This window comes from Nomascus leucogenys, chromosome 10 (assembly GCF_006542625.1).
Source record: "Nomascus leucogenys isolate Asia chromosome 10, Asia_NLE_v1, whole genome shotgun sequence".
Classification (NCBI taxonomy): domain Eukaryota; kingdom Metazoa; phylum Chordata; class Mammalia; order Primates; family Hylobatidae; genus Nomascus; species Nomascus leucogenys.
In genome coordinates this window covers 9,474,837-9,499,439 of record NC_044390.1, presented here as the reverse complement: position 1 = coordinate 9,499,439, position 24,603 = coordinate 9,474,837, and the positions used below count along the sequence as shown (strand labels likewise).

The following is a 24,603-nucleotide window of genomic DNA, read 5'->3' as shown; positions in this document are numbered from 1 at the left end:
AGTAGAGACAGGGTTTCACCATCTTAGCCAGGATGGTTTTGAAATCCTGACCTCGTGATCCACTCATCTTGGTCTCCCAAAGTGCTGGGATTACAGGCATGAGCCACCGCGCCCAGCCTGTGATGGGATTTTATGCATGTGGTAGATTGTCAGATAGGGGCCCATGGATCACGCCAAATCACATGCCCATGCCCTTGAGTGTTACTCTCCCAAATTGACTCTGGGCCTGGAATGTGACTTGCTTTAGCCAACAGGACATTAGCGAACGTGGCACAACAGAGGCTTGAAAAGCCCTTGTGCTTTAGGGTTTTCCTCCTCTGGCTGTCCTGAGACAACTTGTGACAAAGCCCAGGTGAGCCTGCGGGGCTGGGGAGGAAATCCTGATGCCTCCGACTCTTTTGTTGCTAACCAATGGGAAAAAGAGTGTACTGAGTCAAGCATATGTTCTTAAAACGGTTGACGTCTGTCAACTGAATCCTTGAGAAGCTTGACTAACTGCTGTTAGAGGTGCTAAACTTTGTTATAAAAACCTAAGAATAAAGTGACACCATAAGGCAATTGAGACTTAGTTTATTCCATGTTTCCCTTGAAGTTTCCTTGAAGGCGTGTGCTGTCAGTTACTAATAGAGCTGTGTAGAAAACTCAGTGACAAAGTGTCATTTTGACCTGGACGACTGCAGGGGCTGTGAGAATCCAGCATTCCCCAAACTGGAGCGAAGAGCACCATCAGACCGCTGGGGGTTACTGGCTCAACGGCAGCTCACGGATGACAATGCACAAACCTCATTTGTGTGTGTTCACATTTTGACAAAGAATAGCACCAAGAACAACCTTTAGGTAAACAGGCTCCTCAGCACTTTTTTTGCTCCCTGAATGGCTGTGGGCAGCAGTTTTCACTTCAGTTTCCACCTTTCCTGTGGACAGGTTGCAAATCTAAAGGGTGAAAACTCTACTGTGAAATCCACTGTTGGGCCCATTTTAGATGGCAATTAGGTAGGCAAGGTGGCAAGTGTGTCTGTCCTCCTCTCCACCAGCTGTGGGTTTTGGAGCCACGGTTTCAGACCACTTGAAGGGCCTTGCACATATATGCACGCACAGGTGCAAAGTCACAGAGCTTAACCTTGGGAAGCCAAGAGGTCATGTGACCCATCCTTCATCTGGACAGATGCACTTAAGCCATCCCTGAAGGTCCTTTATCTTCTTGGGGGAAAAAATAGATGGGGTAATACATTCTAGGGCTCCATCTGACCTTTGTCAATAGAACTCATTTTAATGATTACCATTACAGAAAGGAGGTTGGTTAATCCCCAAAGATTCCTTATCTGTGAAACGAGGAAGGTTACAATAAGAATGTGAATAGAGTACTAACACCTAGGAAGCGAAAATACTAACCTCAAACTCCCATGTAAGCATTTGGGGGATACGTGTAGTGATAAGTACAAAATACACAGTTTAATAAGAGCCACCCAAATAGCAATCTTTATATTCATTCCTTATCTCGTTTGCACATGAAACCCCTTGTTCGTTTTAATCACCTCTATAATTAATAGCTGAAGACCCTATTGACTACTCTTTACTATGATCCAATTAATAGAAGAAAAAAGCAGCTTAAGGACAAATTATGACTTAAAATGGTTATTTATGAAGGCGTATTAAGGAATATCATGCAAAGTAAAATTAGCCAAAGAAAGTCAACTGGTGGAGAGCTTGTTGAAGCAAATTTAAAAAAAAAAAAAAAGGTTAACAAAAGTCTAATGTTTTTAGAAAAAATTGCTATCAATCTATTTCCAAATTTGAATTCATCTAATGCTAAGAGTAAAAAACAGGCACATACAATTGTGGTTATTCTTCTCACCCTTAAGAGTGAGTGGCCTGTTGAAACTGTTAAGAAAGAAAGAAAACTTTTATAATCTGAAAATACCGTGGGTCTTGAACCACGACAGCAGGAACACAGTGCTGAATTTAGCAACTATAATACTGCCATCAGCCTAACCAAAGTCGGCTTTAGAAGAACTGAGTTATACAATGGATTGATCTACCTAGGAAAGTTCTCGGGTCTCTCCTTCAGCCTAGTATTGCTTTGTGCTAAACTGACTGCCCTCTGATCTGCTACTTCATGACAAAGCCCATTAAAGGTCCTCAGACTCCGGGATTTTGGTGGATTTCTTGTGCAGAAATTGCAGTGAAAAGGCTGTTGGAGAAAGAGGTCTTGATTCTGGAATATGCTCCATTCTGTATTTTTCAATGTATGGAGCAGCTACTTCCCAAACCTGAAAAGCAAGGACAAAACAAAGTTGAAATATTGACGACATTGTTTCCACATGCTATTAAACATCAACTTCATCCGAAGTCAAAACATACTCTATACATGACTGGACACAGCTACTGTTTGCTTGCTTTTATTTTAAGCCATTTGACACATGACCTGTGTCAATTAGTCTTTGGTTGCATTAAAGACTGTAAATATACAAAGTCCAAAACTTTCTAAAGTCATCATAAAGATTTTAAGCTGCATACTTTTCCAAACCAAAACAAGCAAGGAAATAACAAAACCCAGAGAATTCAGTGTGGACAGAGTGAAGGATAGTTGCTCCAGGGTCTTAACAGGACCTATGTGGTTTTTTCTTTTTGTGTTTTTCTTTTTTTGTGAGACAGAGTCTCACTCTGTCACCCAGGCTGGAGTGCAGTAACATGATCTCAGCTCACTGCAACCTCCACCTCCCAGGTTCAAGCAATTCTTGTGCCTCAGCCTCCTGAGTAGCTGGGATTACAGGTGCGTGCCACCAGGCCCAGCTAATTTTTGTATTTTTAGCAGAGATGGGGTTTCACCATGTTGGCCAGGCTGGTCTCGAATTTCTGGCCTCAAGTGATCCACCCACCGTGGCTACCCAAAGTGCTGGGATTACAGGCGTGAGCCACCACACATGGCCTGGACCTGTGTGTTTTCCAAAGCAAGCCTTAAATGATAAAAGGCAGTGAATTGTATTTCCCTGTTGCCTTATTTCCATGCCACAGGTGCTCTGTTCCTTTGACCCTGCTACTCAAAGCGTGGCCTGTGCCCCTGCAGTATCAGCATCACCTGGGACAAGTCAGAATCTTGGCCTTCACCCAAACCTACTGAATCCACACCTGCATTTTAACAAGATGCCCAGCAGATTCATAGCCACATTAACGCTGGAGAGGCACTGCCTCAGATCCTTGGTTAGTTTTTGCCTCCCACCCACCAACCTCTTTTTTCTTTTTTTTTTTTTCCAAGCATAACATCATCTCAAAGTAAGGCCCTGGATGGGCATGGTGGCATGTGCCTGTAGTCCCAGCTACTCAAGAGGCCAAAGTGGGAGGATCACTTGAGCCCAGGAGTTTGAGTCCAGCCTTGGCAACATAGCAAGACCCCCATCTCTAAAAAAAATTTTTTTTTAAATTGAATGAAATTAAGGCCCTGTTTTTGGTTTATATCTGCTTTTTAACTGATTGCCACTGACAGCCAAGGAGCCTTTCCTATTATTTTTTATGACCTTAGAAAATGAATACTCTTAAAGGCTAACCTCTCTTATACCTCCCTCCTAGCTCCAAAGTCGGCAGCAGACAAGCAGCTTCCCCACCCAGAGTGGAGGACGTGCTTAGAAATAATGGGTGTGAAAATCACAGGGAAAAATCACTCCCCCAGAGCAGAGCAACTGTTTTAAGGAAATCAAGCGATTCTAGGGAACATCACACCCAGAAGTTATTCAAAAGGTTTGAAGCACTTCAAACGACATTTAAAAGATAAGCCAACATGCTGGGCATCTGTACCCGGCAGCTGAGTATATGGTCAATGTAACCAGTGGAAATACGCAGGAAAGAAAAACCCGCATCTCACCAGAGCACTAGACAGACCGAAAGTCTTCTGAAGTAAACACCTGGGCCTTGGTTTTCTCTCCAGGTCCACACAGCCATTGCACCCAGTGGTGGTAGTTGTGATAGCATCACCCAGAAGGGAACGCACTTTTGAATCAAAGAGGACATCTTGCAGGGGTGGGAAGGCATCAATGAACCTGATGTCTTATCTTTTTCCCCATGAATATTGTCCCAAAACTCCATTTAAAATCCATTTCTGTTTCTAATCCTTAGACATTCAACATTTGGCTGCACCTGGTGCACTTAGTGTTTATTATATGGCTTCTTAGTGGTGCTGCAAGTTGTTGCTCAAATACCTTTTTGCTCATTCCCAAGGAATGGCCAGGAAACAATAGAATACGGCAATGTTTCTCCATCCCCGACTTTGCTTTCCTGTAACAATTAAAAATTAAGAAACAAGCCAAGGGGCCAGCTTGCCTTCTGCTCCAGGAGCAGCCTGTGGGCTGCCTCAATGTCCGGGGCCATGAAGCGATCTTTTATCCAGGGCCTACAGGGAGAGCACATCCACCCATCAGCCAAACACTAAACCCTGCCAGGGTTCACAGTGCTGAACTGATGTAATTTTCAAAGACCTGTTTGATCTTACCTTACAACAGAGCGCACCAGCTCATAGACCTTCTCCAGCGGAGTGGTTGTTTTCAGGGGACGTAGAAACTCTATGCCCTGGCAGGCTGCAAGGAGCTCAATGGCCAGCACTGAAACAAGAAATTAGAAGAGGGTAGCTTATGAAAGTCTGACTTCATGCTTAAGGAATGTGGATTTCCCAAAGTTGACACCCATCACCAGCCAACTAACAGATGGTTTGTTCTCTGTCTATTGGTAGAATGAAGTTGCTTTGGTAGTTAGTTGCCATTTTAACATGTTTTCTAACCCCTTGACTATATCTTTAATGCTGAGAAGGGGAGAATTGAGACATTTGCCTGAATAATTACCAGACCCGCACACCTACCCAGGAAGCTGCCCATTCATCTGCACTAGCAAAATCTGCCAATTTTTAATTGTTACGGGAAAGCAAAGTCAGGGATGGAGAAACATTGCCTTATTCTATTGTTTTCTGGCCATTCCTTGGGAATGAGCAAAAAGGTATTTGAGCAACAACTTGCAGCACCAACTAAGAAGCCATATAATAAACATGTGAAATCCCCCATTCACATCCTCTAACCGAGGTTTGTTGGCCAAGTTTGGGTCATGTGGGTAGGGAAGGAAGTCAGAAAGAAGAGCTGATCCTCATCTTGAGCCCCAGTTCTATTAAATAATTGTATGCATTTCATCAAGATGCTTTACATCTCGCGGTTTCCAATTCCATATGAATTGCGGGGTGGGGATACTGGACTAGAAGATGAGAAATTGCTTCCAGGTCCACAGTGAAGTCCACAGCTTCATCCTCTCCCATTGTGACCTGTCTGCACTCACTAGAGTTCATAGTGTACTTCATAAATTGAATGTGCTGTTGAATCAAGGTAGGGTGTGAGAGTTCATGGTACTCTTCTCACCACTTTGAATATGTTTTAAAAGTCTCATAAAAAAAAAAAACACTTTGGGGGGGTAAGGTGGGAGGATCGCTTGAGGCCAAGAGTTTGAGACCAGCCAAGGCAACACAGCAAGATCCCATCTTTACAAAAAATTTAAAAATTACCCAGGTGTGGTGGTGCTTGCCTGCGGTGTCAGTCACTTAGGAGACTAAGGAAGGAGGATCACTTGAGCCCGGGAGTTCAAGGCTGCAGTGAGCTATGGTTGCAAAACTGCACTCCAGCCTGGGCGGCAGATAGAGATCCTGTCTCAAAAAAAAAAAAAAAAAAAAAAGAAAGAAAGAAAGAAGAAAAAAAAAGCCAGCCAAAGGACCAGCTTAGTTCTGCACGGTTCCTTGGTTCTTAATCATTAGTGAAGATCAGAATCACTCAGAGGGTTTGTTAAACACAGATTGCTCCGCTCTCCTCTTGGAGTTTCTGAATTAGCGGCCTGGAAGGAGGCCTGAGAGTCTGCCTTCCTAACAAGTTTCCAGGTGATGCTGATGTTGCTGGTGGAAGATCCCACTTGAGAACCACCGGCACAGTGGTCTATCAGGGAGGCCCGCCATCCTGGACTCATCAGCATTACCTTGCTCCACGTGCTCGATGACCCTGAGGGCCTTCCTTGCTGCCCATCCTCCCATGGAGACATGGTCTTCTGTGGCTGCACTGGTGGAGAGGGAGTCAACAGACGAGGGATGGCACAGAGCCTTGTTCTCAGAAACTGCAAGAGACCAGCGCCAGTTAAGAAGTGTTCCTCATAGGATGAGCTGTCTAAAGGACCTGTGGCTTCCACAGAGTGCTTCACAGCATGGGATACACTCTCCAGAAGATCTTGGACATTATCCAAGCACCTGATGGTAGAAAGCTGCTTTGGGAAAAGGAAGCAGGTCATTTTTTCCCCAAAGTGAGGACTCTAAAGCAATAGTGAGTTCTGAGGTAAGACGGGGATGGGAGAGCTGGGAATTCTAATATAACGAGGCCAAGATGAAAACCTGGGATGCATTTAGCATGCCAGGGAGACTAGGGGAGAAAGAGACATGATGGCCATTTTCAGGTACTTGAGGTCAATTTGGTTGTCACCAGAATTCGGGTGTGGCATTTGGGGACTGAGGCTGGACCCATAAATCTTGGGCGAGAAGATTTAACACTTCAGTGTTCAAGGATGATATAAGTGGATATAAACGGGCTCGATGACTGCCAGAAATATCTGGGAGGTGGGGGAATTCTAGGGAGAACCCAGACATGGGACTCTCAAGCTTTCCAGTGCACATGAATCACTTGGGGACCTTGTTATAACAAAGATACTGAGCTTTGGGTGGGGCCTGAAATTCTGCTGTTCTAACGAGCTCTCAGGTGATGGCCATTTGTTGGTCTGAGGACTACACTATAAGTAGCAAGAACTTAGTTATGAAGTTCCCTCACCCTATCTTAGAAGTCAGGAAAGGTCAGACTCAAAGTCTCTTCTCCTCTTTCTTTGGCTTTAAGAGTGGTCATGGGTGAAGCTTCAGTTGTTTTCTATGCTGTATGGAATCGTATCCTAAGATGATCTCGCTTTAAACTAGGGTCATGCTACTTTGTCAAGGTCATGTTGGTTGGCCAAGGACTTTCCAGGTTTCAGCACTGTAAGTCCCAAGTCCTTGGACCCTAAACCGAGGACTATACAGATAAGCAATCTGTGGTGAGGCTTGTTCAGAAAGATAACTTATAAGAGCCAAAAAAAGAAAAACACTAATTTTACTATAATGAAAGCAAGCCGAACAACCTCAATAGGCAGCTTGGGAAACTAAAACATATTCAAATGAGGCTTCCCAATGTCCATCCTGTTCTCTAGAAATCAATGACTACTCCCCCACTACTACGTTATTGTGAGAAATTTCTACTTGTTAAAGGGGTATTTTATTAATAAGCAAGTGAGCAAATAGAAGATACTGGTCAGAGGAGGTGAATTCAGTGGCTCTTAGTTGGTTATTTGTGTTGGTTGGGAATAATATTAATAGCAACTAGTATTTATTTAGTGCTTATGATGTGCCAGGCTTTATATGCATCAATTCATTTAATCCTCCAAACAACCCCCTTAGGTAAACTTATCTCCATTTTATGCAGGTGTAAATTGAGGATCAACAGGATAAAGAGGCTCACAGAGCTAGTAAATGGCAGAGCTGGGCTTCTGATCTAGCATCTACGCATGTAATAACTCATGCTATCCTGCCTTTTAGTTGTTAAATAAAGTAGAGGATGCCCAGTTAAATTTTGATTTTAGATTAAAAAAAATTTTTTGTAGTATAAGTATGTCCCAAATAATTCAAATTTAACTAGTCATCCTGTGTTTTTGTTAAATTTGACAATCCTATTTTAGGATTAAGTATTGATTAAAATGAGATCCTCATTAATTGAAGTAAAAGCACATTTTTGCATGTCAAAATTCAGGGTTTGAATTCTGCGTTACATCTTGCTAGCGTGCAATATTGGGCAAGTCGCTTAACTCTCAGATCTTCAGATATTAATCTATAGATAACAATAATAGCACTTACCTCCGGTGACAATTGTGCAATTAAGTGAATGAATATAAATGAGGCTCTTAGCACTTACTTAGTACCAGGCGCTGTTCTGATGTGTTAATCTCTCTCTTACAATCTTGAGTCAGAAATAAACTATATTGAAGCTCACTCTTCACAGAGGGTATCCTGATTCTTATAAGCATTTTTTTATGTTGCAATAACATCTTTATGGTTTTAGTGGTTGTTATATCTAGTGAAACGTATCCAAAGTTTAATTATAGGTTTAAAAGTTTAAAGTTTAATTATAGGTCGGTTCAAGTTTCACTATTAACTATAACCATCTTAGTCTTTTTCTAATAGTCTTCAAATGGAGATTTGGAAAAAAGCTATAGAGATGAAGTTCATATGCAATGTCAAATTGCTTTCCACAGAGAAATCGTCCATTACAGCCTTATTATTGTATTGTTATATTTCAGTATAACAGTATTGAAGTTTTTCAACTATTTTTTTTCTGGAAAATATTAGAGTTAACCTGTCACCTTTGCACTGAGAGAACTAGGATGCAAATAAAAGTGGTGAAAAGTTAGATCTCACTCACAGACCACATTTGATACTTCTAGGTGAAATGGAAAGACCCTTAGATGGATAGGCGTGTGTTCTGGGAAAAGGGCAGTGTCCTTACCAAGGGCTGCAGCTGTGCAGTGAGCTATCATGAACCCAGAGTTCAGACCACCTTCAGCCACCAGGAAGGCAGGCAGCTCACTGAGGGAGGGATTGCAGAGCCGCTCGATTCTTCTCTCACTGATTGCAGCAAGTTCATGGATGCCAATGGCCAAGTAGTCTAGGGCCTGAAAGAGGGTCTCCATTTAGTCAGCCTATATTGGAATGTGCTTTCTGGGTCAAGAGCAGTTCTAAAAAGCTTACTTTGGCTGGGTATTCACCATGGAAGTTTCCTCCAGAAATTGTCTCTCCCCTACTGGCGAAGACCATCTTTCAAAAGAGGTTAAGGCTTGAAGATAACGTTTGCTGGTCACTTCAAGTACAACCCCTTCCTGCCCTCTTTTTTAACGTGGAGGTGGCAGTCTGTGTACAAATGTGGGGTGGAGGGAAAGAGACAAGTCTTCCTGCAAGAGACACAAAGGGGCACAAAAGCAAAAAACAAAAAGCCTTAAAGGTGAATCATGTACACCCAATTTGGAGGCCGAAAAAACGTGAATCTTGAAATGATGTTTTCTCTTGAGATTAGATTCTCAAGCACCATAATTGTACTAACCTGGTGGTTAGTACCTGCCCTCAAAAGGTTTATAGCCTGAAACTAAAAACAGAGACCAACACATCTGTTTGAAAGCAACTTCTGTTTCTTCAATGGGCACTGCAAACTTGTGTTCCATAGAAGAATCTGTTGAATGGGAAACTCTGCTGATGAGCAACTACCAAAATGTCTGGAACAACCAATTTTGAGAAAATTTTCAAATTCTTTACTCAGTAATCTGGTGTCAGCATTCAACAGCAGATGGTGGCCAATATGTCCTCATGAATCCATTTTAAGTAGGTGGCAAGTTTAAATTTGCTGAATATTATTACTCTGAGGTAATTCTTTTTTTATTTTCTGTATCACTCTGTTACCCAGGCTGGAGTGCGGTGGCGCCATCTCGGCTCACTGTGACCTCTGCCTCCCAGGTTCAAGTGATTTCTTGTGCCTCAGCCTCCTGAATAGCTGGGATTACAGTCACGCACCACAACACCCAGTTAAATTTCGTATTTTTCGTAGACAGGGTTTTGCCATGTTGGCCAGGCTGGTCTTGGACTCTTGGCCTCAAGTGATCAGCCCACCTTGGCCTCCCAAAGTGCTGGGATTATAGGTGTGAGCCACCAAACTCAGCCTCAGATATTTCTATTCCATCATGCACTTTACTTAAGCCAGTAAGCACCCAGGAAAAGGCAGTAACGGATCCTTCTTCCTGGTTCTAAAGAGCTAATCTTTGCCTCTTGGGCTCAAGAATATTCATTACCTATTAACTGAGAACTTGCTGTGTGCAAGAAAGGTTCTAACTTTGAAAAGGTTGGAGATGTATGTGTTACATTAACCTAGTCAAGTGTGGATTACTCTGTTCTGCATGTGTAACTGTGAGCCCATTGGGTCTAGCTCCTTGGCCTTGGCCTCCTCTCCATTCTCTGAATCCCTATAGCAATGGAATTCTGCATCAATTTAGAACTTAGACATGTTTTTATTGTCCTCTAGTTGTTCCAAATTTGTTTGTTGCCTATTAGATTAAAACAATTAGAATTTAACTCCCATAATATCCAGCATGTGTGATGGGGCTCCGTATCTGCAATAGAAAATTGAGAAACATATTCTTTCAGGTAACAGCAGTATTGCAAGAGAACTCCCAAATATTAGCCTATTGGAAATTTATCAATAATTAGCAATCTTTAATTGAAAAAAAAAGACTTTTGGCTGAAATTCTTGCTGAGGCAAGTGGTAGCAGAAGAATTTAGTGAGGAATTAATTATCCCCTGCCCCATATTCAGTAATTGAATGGTAATTTCTAAAAACTATGAGATACCCTTTAAAGGCAATGATGTAAATGTAGAATAGATACCTCTTCCCTACAGTGAAAAGACTGGTACGTGAGATAAGACTACACAGAGTTCATAAAAACTACTATTCCATCTGGGGGATGGGGTGGTGTTGAGGTGAATGGAGAGACCCACAATTTCTGAGCCTTAGTGTGGGTTTGACTTCAGTGTAAAACAATGTGAAAGAACATAAAACACACATTCTGAAGTAAGCTTGTCAAAAAACACATACATACAAAAGCCATCTCATGGGAAACCTTACAGAGCTGTCACGTAACCATCTGCTAACTCAGCCTGTGACCTGCTTTTGGGGCTGCTGATTCAGCACTTTCTCTGGGATTCAGAACTAAGGCAGATGTGGAATAGGAAAAATAGATTCCAAAGGCGTTTGATTATCTTCAAAGGCAGTGCTGTCTCCGTGAAAACTGTGCCAGTGTGACTCCTGACTGATCACCTCAACATCTGGGGAACTAAGCCGTCATGGAACATTCCATAGCAAAAACCAGATGGCTCTGAGGTAAGCCACACCATTAAGAAGAGAGGAGCTCCATCCTTGAGAAATGGAATCAGTTTTACTATTTCTTTGAACAAATGCAAAAGCACTAATTTGAGCAAAGTGCACATGACAAATAAAAACTCATGATGGGGGCCGGGTGTGGTCGCTCACACCTGTAATCCCAGCACTTTGGGAGGCCAAGGCAGGTGGATCACTTGAGGTCAGGAGTATGAGACCAGCCTGGCCAACACAGCAAAACCCTGTCTCTACTAAAAATACAAATATTAGCTGGGCCTGCTGGCACATGCCTGTAATTCCAGGTACTCAGGAGGCTGAGGCAGGAGAATCTCTTGAACCCGTGAGGCAGAGGTTGCAGAGAGCCGAGATGGCACCACTGCACTCCAGCCTAGGAGACAGAGTGAGACTCCGTCTAAAATCAAACAAAAACAAAAAAATGCCAAAAACCTCAGGATGAAGAAGCCATAACTCTTTAAACAATACTTTGGTAAGTGTTAAAAGGCTGATCTCTGCGTAACGCAAACTGCTCTCACTCAAAGCAGAGAGGCCTGCATCAATTGTTCAGCATCTCTGCAATCACATTTGTGACCTACGTCTTCACCCTTCCACCAACAACCTTGGCAGTGGGTTTTAGGGCCAGTGTCTTCAGGAAACATGTCAGCCAATGCTGGAAATATCTTCTTAAATCTTGAATGGGTCCATTTTGAAAGTACAGCATGTTAGACTTCGAACCTGAGAGTAAGTTCACGGGTCACCTCTGCCACTTACCAGCTCTGACCTGGAGAAAGTCAGTTAACCTCTGAGTCTCAGGTACTGATTCATTTACTCTGTGAAATGGAGCAATGGAACTGAGAAGCTACACAAAATGATTGTTTCAGTAGATCCTAAAATTACCAGCTGCAATTCTATAATTGCAGGTTAGTATACAATCAAAAGATACAGGATTATCTGTTGCGCTGTTCAGTTCCGTGGTAATGATGCTCTTCACAAATGCTATTGTATCATTCACCACACCATGGACCTAAAATACAATCAAAATAAGGTATATGACCCATTTGGTTACCCAAAGAGTACCAATATTCTTAAAAGAATATAGAAGATCTTAAAGTTATAAAGAATGTAGAAGATCTTAAAGTTACAACCATGGAAATTATACTCTGTTCATTTTGAACTGAAGATAATTTTGTTATAATTATTTTGGGTTTTCACTGAAACAAATTAGAATAAATTCATTATCATATATATTCACATTAGATCAATCTATACAAAGCAGCATGGTGTGGGAGGAAGAATGCCAACTCTAGACACAGACAGATTCACTCCCAGGTTAGTGGTAGGACTTGGGCAAGTTTCTTAGGTTTATAGTTAAAAGAGAGGAAGACTTAGAAAACAGACAATAGCAATTATGGCTTTTGAGAAGTACACAATGCAAACAAATTCTTAGATGTGACTCGCAGAGATTCCTCAAATGGTAGCTATTATCCAAGGCGGTAAAGTTCGTTAAGCATGAAGGTATCACATTAGAAGATGCTCACACGTAAGGCAGCTACCCTGTACAAACCCCAGAGATAGCCACAATCCTATAAAGCAGCACCTGGCTCTGGTTTCTCCCAGAAGTCAGGGAAGTAATTATCTATCTGTGTGATCGTGGGCAAGATACTTAATTCTGTGCCTCAGTTTCCCCATTGCAAAATGGGAGAAAGAGTATCTTATAGTTGGGAAGATTAAATGAATTAATAAATGAAAGACAGTGATAATGGTGCCTGTCACATAGAATCTGCTATCGTTATTAAAATATCAGGGAAGTCTTATATCAGGACTTAATCTTCCTGTAGATCTAATTTGGCAATTCTTACCCGTAGGTGTTTTGATCTATTATTTAATAAGCCAGCTAGAAAAGATAACTTGCTGAGTAAAGGGAAATGAGGGTATTTATTCTAGGGGGGACTCTCTATTACACCATAGACTGAAATTTAGCACAGACCAAAATACTGTTTATTGAGATGCCTGGCTCTCTAATTGTTATATGTAAATTATACATCTGCAATACAGATGCCTAATGCCAACCCACGTCATCTGCATTTTTAATTTAAAGTTAAGCATCACAAGTTCATTTAAAATATTTATATTGCCCATAAAATGCAAGTAAGGTATAACCATTACTATGCACTTGAGTTTCAAAATGATATAATTAAGACTTTCCTGTAAACATCTCTGACTATCTGGTTAAAGTTTCCTCTTAACAGGGAGAAACAGTAAAACTCTACTAACTGGTTATGATTTTATTACTGAGAATTTTTAAAAGTTAGAGCACTGAATCAACATAAGAGGTTGTCTGGGCTGGGGACGGTGGCTCACGCCTGTAATCCCAGCACTTTGGGAGGCTGAGGCAGGTGGATCATTTGAGGTCAGGGGTTCGAGACCAGCTTGGCCAACATGGTGAGACCCCATCTCTACTAAAAATACAAAAATTAGGCATAGTGGCGCATGCCTGTAATCCCAGCTACTCGGGAGGTTGAGGCAGGAGAATCACTTGAACCTGGGAGGTGAAGATTGTAGTGAGCAGAGATCATGCCACTGCACTCCAGCCAGGGTGACAGAGTGAGACTCTGTCTCCAAAACAAAGAGGTTATCTGTTTGTTGTCTGTCTCAAAAAAAAAAAAAAAAAAAAAAAAGTTGTCCTCTGAAAGTAGGTTGAGCAATCAAAAGAAAACAAATAGTTCACCATATAGGATAGAAACTTTACAACAATTGCACACATAAAGGTAAAATATACATAACTTTTCATAGAGACAGTAAGAAATTTGGACTATAGTTGACCGTTACATGTTTTTCTAACACTTTCCTGTTTTAAAATTTTTCATCCTGAACCTGGGGAAAGAAAAGCTTTATTGGCATTTTTATTGACTTTTTTTTTTTTTTTTTTTGCTTTTACCTGTGGACAGCAGCGCAAGGTGTATGCATCCTGGACGTGATCACAGAACCTGTGGCTCTCTGTGGAAGAGGTGGAGGGGATGAGACAGGGATCATGTTACCAATTCTTTTCACAAAACACATAACCAAATAGGCCACTCCCATAAACATGGTCAGACCTGCTATTTCTGATGGGTGGTGATCTGAGTCCAAGAGTGACCGAAACCGAAAAGCAACTTCAATTTGCCCACGGTGAGGTCGAAGAGCATGAATGTCTAGAATTAATGAAGGAGAAAAAGTCTGAATAATTCCATTTATTTATTTTTTTAAAGATGGGGGTCTCACTACGTTTCCCAGGCTGGTTTCAAACTCCTGGGCTCTAGCGATCCTCCTACCTTGGCCTCCCAAAGTGCTGGGATTACAGGCATGAGCCACCATGCCAGGTCAAGTAATTCTGATATTAGAATAAATGACCATCAATGGTTCAGGACCATCTACAGTGTTGACACAGCCCTCAAAAGTCCCAGGGGTCCTTAGCCACCATTCAGAATTAGAAACTTAACTCCAAAAGCACAATTTTCCTTATTGACTTGATTCCTTCTACTTTAAATATCTGAGAGCAAACTATATGTTGAGACTACCGGGAATTCCACTCAAGACACTGGGCCTACCTTAAAGGAATAGGGCTAATAACGGGAGGGAGCCCTACAGTGGCTCAATTTAACTCAGTCACTTTTAGACAATGTTCTGCCCTTTTTCGTATTATAGTTGGGGGGTCATCAAAATTCACTACTTTCTAAATAAGCTACCAATTCGACAGTTTTTCTTTCCCAATTTTCTAGTCGGGACCAACTCTAATCCTGCTCCTTTTTACAGCACTCCTAAGTCCTGTAAAAAGATTCCTAAGGCAACACAGAGCTTGACACACCCAGATCCCCGGGTGCTCTGAGGCAAGTCACTCAACTTCTGGGCTCTGTGCATCTGTAAACTGCGGTTCTTTCAAGGATCAGTTGTGCCATAGCCTAGATGAAGATGCAGCACACTGGGTACGCCATAGGCACTTGGGTTTTCTCCTTCCCTACCACCTGCCCCCACCACTTCTGTGTCTAAAGATCTCAGCCACCCCACCCCACAACCTCTGGTTGAATGAATAACAACCGAAAGGAAGAACCCTGCTGACCAGTGTCAAAGGCTTTGGTGGTGCCCTTCAGCACCTCAAGGGTCAGGGCTGCCACAATGTCAGCCTGCCGTGCAATAGCACTGGCTCTCTCTACAGCTTCGCATCCCAGGGATGTGATCATCTGCGTCCCGTTGATGAGTGCCAGGCCCTGTGGGGGGAGAGAGCAAAGTTTCCTACTGTGATTATTGTAACGAACCTACATACCAGTGGATTTTGTATCTTTTGCTTTCATAAAAGAAAAATTAGCTAGTCAGCTGAATTATGTTTATGTTTTCTGAAGTATGGGACAGTAATGTTTATTTAAGCCCTTGAAGAGTAAGTGCTATCATATGTGAACTTGTAAGCACAAATCTGGCAAATGAAACACTCGTTAAGTATCCCCATTCCCAAAGCAGCAATGCAGCTCTGGAGTGTAGAATGCACATAAAATCTTTAGTGCATTAGGTTGCATTTCTTCTTTAAATTCTTACTGTTATAGATGAGACATCCAAAAAAAACCCAATTCTTGTCCAAGACTCTTAGCTTAGAGCATTCTAAGGAATTTGGGCTGAGAACGTCTATCTCTCAGAGATCCTAACAGAACTCGATTTGAAGTTTTAAGTTCCTAAGAGACCTCCTATGCATTGTGGCATGAAGAATCTTTTTTCTTTTTTGAGACAGGGTCTTACTGTGTTGCTCAGGCTGGTGTGCAGTGGTGTGACCATGGCTCCCTGCAGCCTTGACCTCCAGGGCTCAAGTGATCCTCCCACCTTGGCCTCCAGGGTAGCTGGGATTACAAGCGTGCACCACCACTCCTGGCTAATTTTTGTCTTTTTTTTTTTGGAGGGGAGGTAGTAGAGATGGGTTTCGCCATGTTGCCCAGGCTGGTCTCAAACTCCTGAGCTCAGGCGATCCACCTGTCTCGGCTTCCCAAAGTGCTAGGATTGCAGGCATCCGCCACCATGCCTGGCATAAAGAATCTTTTAAATTCTTACAGAGGTGCCCCTTCTTCAGGGATGAACTTTAAACAAACATGCAAGTTGCATTTAAGGAACCATTGAGGCTGAGATTAAAACTGAAAATATTGCATAAATAAAGACTTATGCACTATGAACATATTTTCCTTGGGTTTCCTTACCTCTTTTGGTTTTAAAATAACTGGTTTCAATCCATGGGCTTCTAGGACCTATAGAATGATTAAAAATTTGAAAATGGGTATCAAATGAAATACTAGCCTATTTCCAATATCATATGGAATCCAATAATAGCTCTTTACACCCAAAAGTCCATCTTACAAGAGATGAGACCTACAGGAACTGGCTCTATTCGTGTTCTCTGGTCTATTCTCTAGTTCTGTTCTTTAGTCATGAAGGCAGACTTATCTTTCAATTAATTTTTGTACTGAAATCAGGAGCTCCATTGTCTATAGAAGCAACCCTAAATTTTGGTTTCTAGGTCCTTCGTGTTCAGTTTCCACCTTAGCGGTTCACCTTTTTTACCGCTGCCTCCTGACATACATGCATCTGACACACATACATGCATCTGTGTTGTGCACAGGCTGGACTCCTCCCAGTTCACACTCCCCTGCCTCCAGAGCTTGACCTAAAAAGTCCTCTAACCTCACTAATGCTTCATTTAAATACTGGCAAAACCTCAGAGCAGGGCTTTTGTGGCACATGTGTGAGCACCAATGAAGAGGGGATTATAAAATTCCCTCTACTAGATGGAGACAGAATCCCGAGGGGAATGGGCAGAACAGTCTTCCCTTGAAATAAAAGAAGTAGAGAGTCATTAAGTTAAGGTCTTTCTAGGAAAGAAGGAAGGGGAAGTTAAGGTAAGAGAAGGACAGAGCTGGTCCCACTTATTATGTCAATTTCACAATTAGATTCAATTATCAGCTAGAGGCTGGATTCTGTTCTGGGTGTTGGGGTGGATCTAGGACTAGGCAAAATGAAGACAGGCAAGCTCAGGGGCAATCTGAGTAATTGTACATTCAGTGCTTGAGGATGTGGGAAGTGGGTGGGGTGCAGTGGAAAACGATCATGTGCTAGGAGAGCATACAGGAGGGTCACAAGGAACTCGAGAGGTAGGAAGTGGAGCAGCAGAGAGGGAAGCTTCTTAGAGGGCTTTTCTTTTTTTCTTTTTCTTTTATTTTTTAGACACCTGTCTCTGTCACCCAGGCTGGAGCGAGCACAGTGGTGCAATCCTAGCTCACTGCAGCCTTGAATTCCTGGGCTCAAGTGAGCCTCAGCCTTCCAAGTAGCTGGGACTACAGGCACATGCTACTGTGCCAGGATAATTTTTAAATTATTTTATGTAGAGGCAGAGCCTCGCTTTCTTGCCCAGGCTGGTCTTGAACTTCTGGCTTCAAAAGATCCCTAGAAGATGTTTCAGAAGCAGAAATAGGAAAGAGAAGAACGTATTTATACCAGATCCTCTGCCCAGCACATTCCTGCTGCAAGCAACCTCCAGTTTCTGCAATGCAGAACCACACACAGAAGGGATTAGGGGCTAACGTGACAAACAAGACCCTTGAAAGCCACTTTAAGTTTAGCCTTTATCCTGAGGACAATGGGAAGCATTACAGGTTTTCACCAGAACATGCTTGAATTTGCTGTTTAGAAAGGTCAGGGTGATTGCTGTGTGAGGGTGGTCGGAGGAAAATGCTGTCCATAGTGAAATAATCAAAGACAAGCCTGCACGGAAGACAGATGATCTGGAAGCTGCATCCCCAAAAGGATTATCTATTTCCTCAGCTGTTTCCTCTTCCGGGGCCCTCTAGCCCTTTCACTTACTAACAGGGAACCTCCCAGCAATTCATCAGGGATGATACATTAAATGATGCTTTATGCTGCTGTAATGAAATTCAGACACAGATGAAGAAAACACCGACGCTTTATCAAAAACAGGCTTTTTTGATTAGCCACCAGGGTAAGAGCTTAGGGAAAAATGAAACCTGCTTTCCAGAAGCCATATAGTAAGTGCTACGAGCCATACCACTGCACCTGTGAGACCAGCTCCTAACTAAAATTGTGACAGTGTGTGACCTCCCTGCTAGGCACTGGAAATGTTCTAAGTGCAGGATAAATAATTGGGATTAACAGTAGCAGTTATGCCTTTTCACCAAGGTGATTACCAAACCCAGAAGGCTGACAGCCGAGTATAGAAGCTAACAGTCTTGCCTAGTCTGACTTCTAAGCTTTCACTGTCTCATCTATAAAGTAAGGATAGTAGAGGCTCCCTCACTGGGCTGTTGTAAGGATTAGGTGATACGAAGCATGCAAGCACAGTTGGTGTCCAACCTAGGGCAACTGCTGCAGATGGAAGCTGTTATAAGTCTTACATATTTAGCATCAGCCCAGCCACTCTTTGGAGACCACATCTTCCCTTCTCCAATTAGCCCAAGAGCAAGATGAGAGAGTGGGGCAAGGTCTCCACTGGCACCAACGGTTCCTTTCTCTGGAACATAGGGCAGGCAGGAGGCTGGGAGAGAAGTAGGCAGCAATTAGTTCAAGAGGACTGCATTCTGACTCTCCTTGCTTTGCCAGTGAGTGCCCCCACCGCCCCCGCAACAAACACCCTGCCTCCAATATCTATCACTTTATGGCATAAATACCTGGGGAAAGACAATTCTTCAAACCCAGCTAATATGTAAGGGACCTGGATGAATTGCTATAGAAAGAAAAAGAGGAGTGGGGGTGGAGAGGAAGAAGAAAGGAAGGTAGAGAAGAGAGAGGGAGCAAAGGAGGGCTGGAGGGAGAGTCAGCAAGAAGGAAAGAAGGGCTGGGCGCAGTGGCTCAAGCCTGTAATCCCAGCACTTTGGGAGGCCGAGGCGGGCATATCACTTGAGCCCAGGAGTTCAAGACCAGCCTGGGCAACACGGCGAAACCCTGTCTCTGCAAAACATACAAAAATTAGCCAAGTATGGTGGCACATGCCTGTAGTCCCAACTACCGGGAAGGCTGAGATGGGAGAATCACTTGAACCCGGAAGGCGGAGGTTGCAGTGAGCCGAGATCATGCCACTGCACTCCAGCCTGGGTGACAAAGCAGGATCCTGTCTCCTAAATAAATAAGAAGAAGGAAGGAGGACACTTCTGGGTGCAAAGCCCTCAAAATCTGCATGCTCTAATTTGACCTAGTACTTCCACTTGTAGAAGTTTTAGCAATGTATCTTAAGGACGTGATCAGGAACTAGCTGTTTTTTTTGTTTTGGTTTTGTTTTTATTTTTTTGGTTTTTTTTTTTGTTTGTTTGTTTTTTTACAGTTCATTGTTTATTATAGGAAAAATAGTTAGAAATTATCTAAATATGAAATTCAAGGACATTCATTTGACCAAGTTTAGCCATTCACAGCTATTGGAAAATGTTTGGAAACACTGGAAAAGTAATATAAAATGTTCCAGAAGGAAGCGGTGCACCAAAGAATTAACAAGGTTTCCCAGGGGAAGAGAAGTCATAGGCAACTGAGTCTTTTCATTTTGCCAGTCACCCAGTCTACACTCCACTGCCCCTTATCAATGAACACGTGCCATTTTCTAAGAAATTCCCAAAAAGTTACCAAAAAAGAGGCTTCATTTTTCTGAAATAAAATCAGATTCCTGACAGAAGCATTTTTTCCAACTACTAAATAATGTCAGTCGGGTATGGCAGTGCCATCCACAGACCAGCTTCTGGCTCATAGTTCACGCTGGGGAATTCTCAGAGGTGCCTTAGACTCACCCATAAAGTACAGGTGGGTTTAAGGTTGGAGTGCTACTGTCTGGGATTTTAGGGCTATATAGTATGGCAGACCAAGGTAGGAGTAAAAATAGGTGTGGGAATCACTACTAGTCTGTTCAGCACAGCCCTACAGACAACAGACTGTTCATTCAAATTGCACTCCATTCATTGGCATAGCCTATCTATGTGCCACTTGCGTCCATAACATGGAAACTCTAGAATGTGTTTTGCTGTTTGTGACTGCCTCAGCTCTGCTTCTCCTCCCTCTCCTTCCCCTCAAAGAGTTCTGAGTCTCCACTCACCTAGAAGGCTTGTCCTTACCTGTGAGAAGGGACAATACCTCCAACTACTGCAAATCTGATTTCCACGTTAGAATTTTCCTATCCAAGAAGAAAGCTCTAGAGTTGAGTTCCATCATATCCTGCCACTACACGGCTTCTTGATTACAAGGGAGTCATTAACCTCTTTGCATTTCTGTTCTACCTTTGCAAGAAGTTGGATTTTAGTGTGCAAGTCTGGCCATCACCTGGGGGGCATTACGATTTCAGATTCTCAGGCACCAACCAGAACTACTGATTTGGACTTCGGGATGGACATTGATATCATTATGCAATTTTTCTAACCATATTCGTGTACCACTTAATCCAAGGTTCTTCTAGGCAGGCTTGAATGTAAGGGCAGACTTAAGAGTCCTGTTCTAGTCTTGAAAATGACAAATGCTAGGGAAAGGGTCTTGCAGAATAAAGTTCACAGGAGTAAGCATCTATGAGCGACTCTCTCCTCTTCCCCCATCTAACTATCCTTTTTTTGCCAAGGGCATTTCCCACTCATTTCAATTATTTCATGTCTTCTTATCTCAGGTGATTCCTCAGCATCTGGCCAATCAATTCTACCCTGTGGTACATGCCCAGCCTCCACAGAGGTTCCGTCTAGGCAGCCATTGCATTACCATTAAACATTTCTATGACTTGTCTGAGGGTCTCCAGGGAAATGCCACTGTATCCTTTCGCTAAGACATTGATCCTTAAAGCCAAGAGCATCCGACACCTCTCAGGACTTAGTGGTTTCCCAACACCTGCAAAACAGAATTGATGTTTTCTCCAAGAAAAGCAAACTCCTTTCTATCTCCTGACAACCTCCCTCCCTCCCTCCCTCCAATCTTTCCCATATGTAGCCCAGCCTGCTATTACCTTCTCCTCTCGGCTCAGGTAGTTGGACTACTCTCCCTCCTGCCTGTCTGACTTGTCCGAGCCCCATCTTCCTGACAAAGGTTAAGACCCCAGTTTTGCCTTCTCAATTCCCCTTTTGGGGAAGCTTCAGTGAACCCCTGACCTCCCACTCACCTTTAGAATAGCATCCAGAGTCCTTAGCACAACTTCTTTACCATTTGATGGGTGCTGATTGGTGACAGTCTTTCCCATCTCACTACGCCCATCCTAACTCATTCTCTGAGTTCCAGGCTTCATTTCCTTCCCTGAATGCAACACTGTCTCCACGGGATGGGGCATGTGTTCTCATACCAACCCCATCCCTCCACCTGGCCCATTTCTTTTTCTGAGGCTCAGCTGATTCTTTCTGCATCCCTTCTCACCTCGGCAGCTAGTTCTTGAAATGCTGTTTTGAGAAACTAGCTTTTTGTGACTATAACTGGATAACTCACACTGTGCTGTGCTTTATTCATCTAATCACACAAGATCCAGGAGGCACCCAATGTTTTGACTCACCTGAAGAATGTGAGCGTACTAAGTTGACCTGAAGCTCCCTGCAACAGAAAGGTAAAAACCCTCTTAGATACATCGCAGTGAGAAAATGTTCCCTCAGCTGGGAAAATGAAGGGAATCGTGGTCAAATCCTTGAAGGGACAGAAGGAAGGCAATGGGAGAAACCAGCCAGCCTGGGTTTTCAATACCAACTCACATGCAAGTTAACCCAAGCCTCATCCTCTGATCTGTAAATTGGGGCAAATGTGAATTATTTCCCTTGTTGAAAAATATTTCAAAGACGAGGGTAGGTGGAACGTGAACATATGTGTGTTTTAAACTTACTGTAGCTTATTGATAGGAATTACAGTTCTGGCAAATTTCCCGAAACCTGTAGTAATACCGTAAACAACTAGGATAAAAAGAGACATTATGCAATTAGATGCAGGGATTTTTGTTTGTTTATAAAAATATTTATAACATAAAGATAAAAATATACCTGTTTTCTCTTTTATGATGCTATCTATGACCTCCCTGGATTTCTGCACCCTCTTCTCAGCAGTTGGGGTGAGCTAGGAGAATGTTGATCAGAACTGAGCACGTCGAAGGCTTCCACGGGCAGCAAAAACGGCCAGAGGACATCTTTCCCCTCCCTCCCCATACCTTTATTTTGTAGTGTCCCTTTCCCAAGTTGACCAGATCCTCTGTGGTCAGACTGTCTCCATCTAACTCGATGTGCTACACAAAAGAAGGGGATCTCAGTGAGTCTGAACAGCTTGATTATTCTAACCAGAGTAGGGACACCTTCAACAGAACCAAACTGACATTTCAGAGATCTGATCACTGCGTGAAACATGAATGTGCTAAATAAAAAGGCAGCTTGCATAAGAGGAGGCTGATTGGTGCAAAAGCGTAATGCCTTTCCAAGCCCCCTTTCCCTACTACAGAGCTGGATAAAGCCCTGTAGTTGTTTGTTTGTTTGCTTTGAGACAGAGTCTCCAGCCCAGGCTGGAGTGCAGTGGTACAATCACGGCTCACTGCAACCTCCGCCTCCTGGGTTCAAGCAATTCTCGTGCCTCAGACTCCCGAGTAGCTGGGATTACAGGTGCATGCCACCATACCTGGCTAATTTTTGTATTTTTAGTAGAGATGGGGTTTCGCCATGTTGGCCAGGCTGGTTTCAAACTGATGACCTCAAGTGAACTGCCCACCTCGGCCACCCAAAGTGCTGGGACTACAGACATGAGTCACTGCTCCCGGCCAGCCCTGTTCTAATTGACAGTGTTTACTCAGAAGTTTTCCTGGCTTTCTTCCCTCTTAAATAAAGGGCCTTAATTTTCTGAAGAAAAAGAAAGTGGTTTGAAGCTTACCTTTTCAGGTTCCCGGTACTTGCTGTATCTGTATCCAGGTAAAGGAACATACAGGGTGGTGTGGAAAAACCCCAGCCCCACCATCTGCAGGAACCACCCCCAGAGCAGACCAAAAAGCCTGTGGGAAAGGATACAGGTAAACTCCTTCTGGTTGAGATGGAATGAAGTCAGGAGACATGGCATCACCCTCTATAACTAAAACAATGCACGGGAGACTCGTTACAGATCACATTGTACAGCCATGTTCCCCCTGTTAAACCAAGGACGGGGCCCATCATTGGCCCATGAATTCTATAGAAATGGCTGCCTTAAAACTACTTCAGATGGTTTCATGTGGTCTTAGCATCTTTATGTAGGAGGAGAGCAAAAAGCAGAGAGGTAGGTGTCAGGGCAGAGACCAGGGGTTTAGATGAAAGTTCAAGACAGAATTCCACTTCCATCCCCATTCCCAGCTTTATTTTCTTCAAAATCTCAACTGATGCTATGCTGCTGGCCTCCAGTCTGGGGGTGGGGGTGGATTCTTTTGAAAGGCAAAATAACCTCAAAATGATTCCGTCACTGCAAAGGGATTCAGACCTGCAGCCTTGAGTACCAGCCTAGTCTTTGTTACTTACTAGCTGCTGGAGTCTGGGTAAGTTACCTCCTCTCTGATTTCTCCTCCTTCAGAGGTGGAGGGGAATCCTACCCATCTCACAGGGTTGTGTGAGAACGTAAAATCCCCAGAGGCGTGGCATGTGCCTGCACAGAGCCAGCCTTGGCATGCCTGACCTCTGCTCATCATTTTCCCTGAGGTGGGGGTTCAATGCTGCAAAGCCTAAACCAGGCCAAACCACACCCATTCGCGGCCCTCTCCTGCAGCCACTCACCCACTTCCACGAACTCGTTGTCCTCTAGGGCCACCTCGAGCTGGTCCTCATTGTCCAGCAGGCCCAGGCCCTTGCACCGGCGCACAAGGAAGTGCACATCATCCACGGAGGTGAAGCCACCATTGTCGGGCTTATTCTTGATATAGCGCCTCACGGCCTCCCGGCCCAGCCAGCCCACAGTGAGCTGCGCGTCCTGGCAGGGCACTGCCAGCCATTCCCCACGTACGTGCACCGTGTATCTGGGCATGGCTCCGCTGCAGCCTGACGTCCTCAGCCGGTCACAGGAGGGGAGAGCTTTATGCAGGAGTGGCTACCGGGGTGTGGTCAGCTGGAAGGATGAGAAAAGACTTGCAAAACACTCCCCCTCCTTCACCTTTACTCATTCATGCATTGGACAAATATTTATTGAGGTACCCGCTGTCCCTTTGATTTTTGTAGCCGAGTAGGGGCAGGAGCAGGGGATGCAGACGGGTGAGCCTCCTGTCCACTTTCCATCCAGACCTGCTGCCAGAAAGGCCTGGGGTCTCCCACCCTGGGGAGGTGCTGCTCTTGTCCCCTGATGGCACCTACCTGCTGCTGGCCCCCTTTCTTCAGGGTCCCCAATTTCTCTCCCCTCGTTTCTGTCTGTGTTCTCTGCCATCAAGGGCAGCTTATAAACATCATGTTCCAGTCTTTATCTGAGATTACTCAACTGTAAAATGTGTCCTGCAGGCCAACTGTGACACCGGGAGTGTGGCAATCATCACTCACTTGTTTATCCCACAAACATGTATTGAGCAACTACTTCCTGTCACCAGTAAGGTTTTCTGAAGCTTTCTTTCCACCAGGGAAGACTGCAAAGGCCAGAGATCATTTTCACAACTAAAGGTCATCAT

At 43.6% G+C, this 24,603-nt stretch overlaps 1 protein-coding gene across 3 annotated transcripts; it reads right to left on the bottom strand.

Annotated features, from left to right (window-relative positions):
- Positions 1-553: 553 nt before the first annotated feature.
- On the bottom strand, positions 554-24,427 carry HAL (histidine ammonia-lyase). Of its 3 annotated transcripts, XM_003259689.3 has the most exons (21): positions 24,143-24,407; positions 23,729-24,056; positions 22,997-23,057; positions 22,863-22,890; positions 22,156-22,230; positions 21,992-22,064; positions 21,838-21,904; positions 21,517-21,554; positions 20,742-20,867; positions 18,416-18,555; positions 16,211-16,258; positions 15,094-15,241; positions 14,093-14,188; positions 13,936-13,994; positions 11,941-12,021; positions 8,831-8,896; positions 8,589-8,754; positions 5,995-6,129; positions 4,484-4,592; positions 4,315-4,384; positions 554-2,270 (listed from the first exon to the last, which is right to left on the bottom strand). In XM_003259689.3, exons 2-21 carry the CDS (start codon positions 23,973-23,975, stop codon positions 2,130-2,132), a joined length of 1,974 nt encoding a protein of 657 aa, XP_003259737.1. In that variant the 5' UTR covers positions 23,976-24,056; positions 24,143-24,407; the 3' UTR covers positions 554-2,129. The 3 variants fall into 3 exon arrangements, with proteins under 3 accessions (XP_003259737.1, XP_004089193.1, XP_003259738.1); XM_004089145.2 differs by lacking the exon at positions 21,838-21,904 and having other exon boundaries at positions 24,143-24,427; XM_003259690.3 differs by lacking the exon at positions 4,315-4,384.
- Positions 24,428-24,603: the final 176 nt, after the last annotated feature.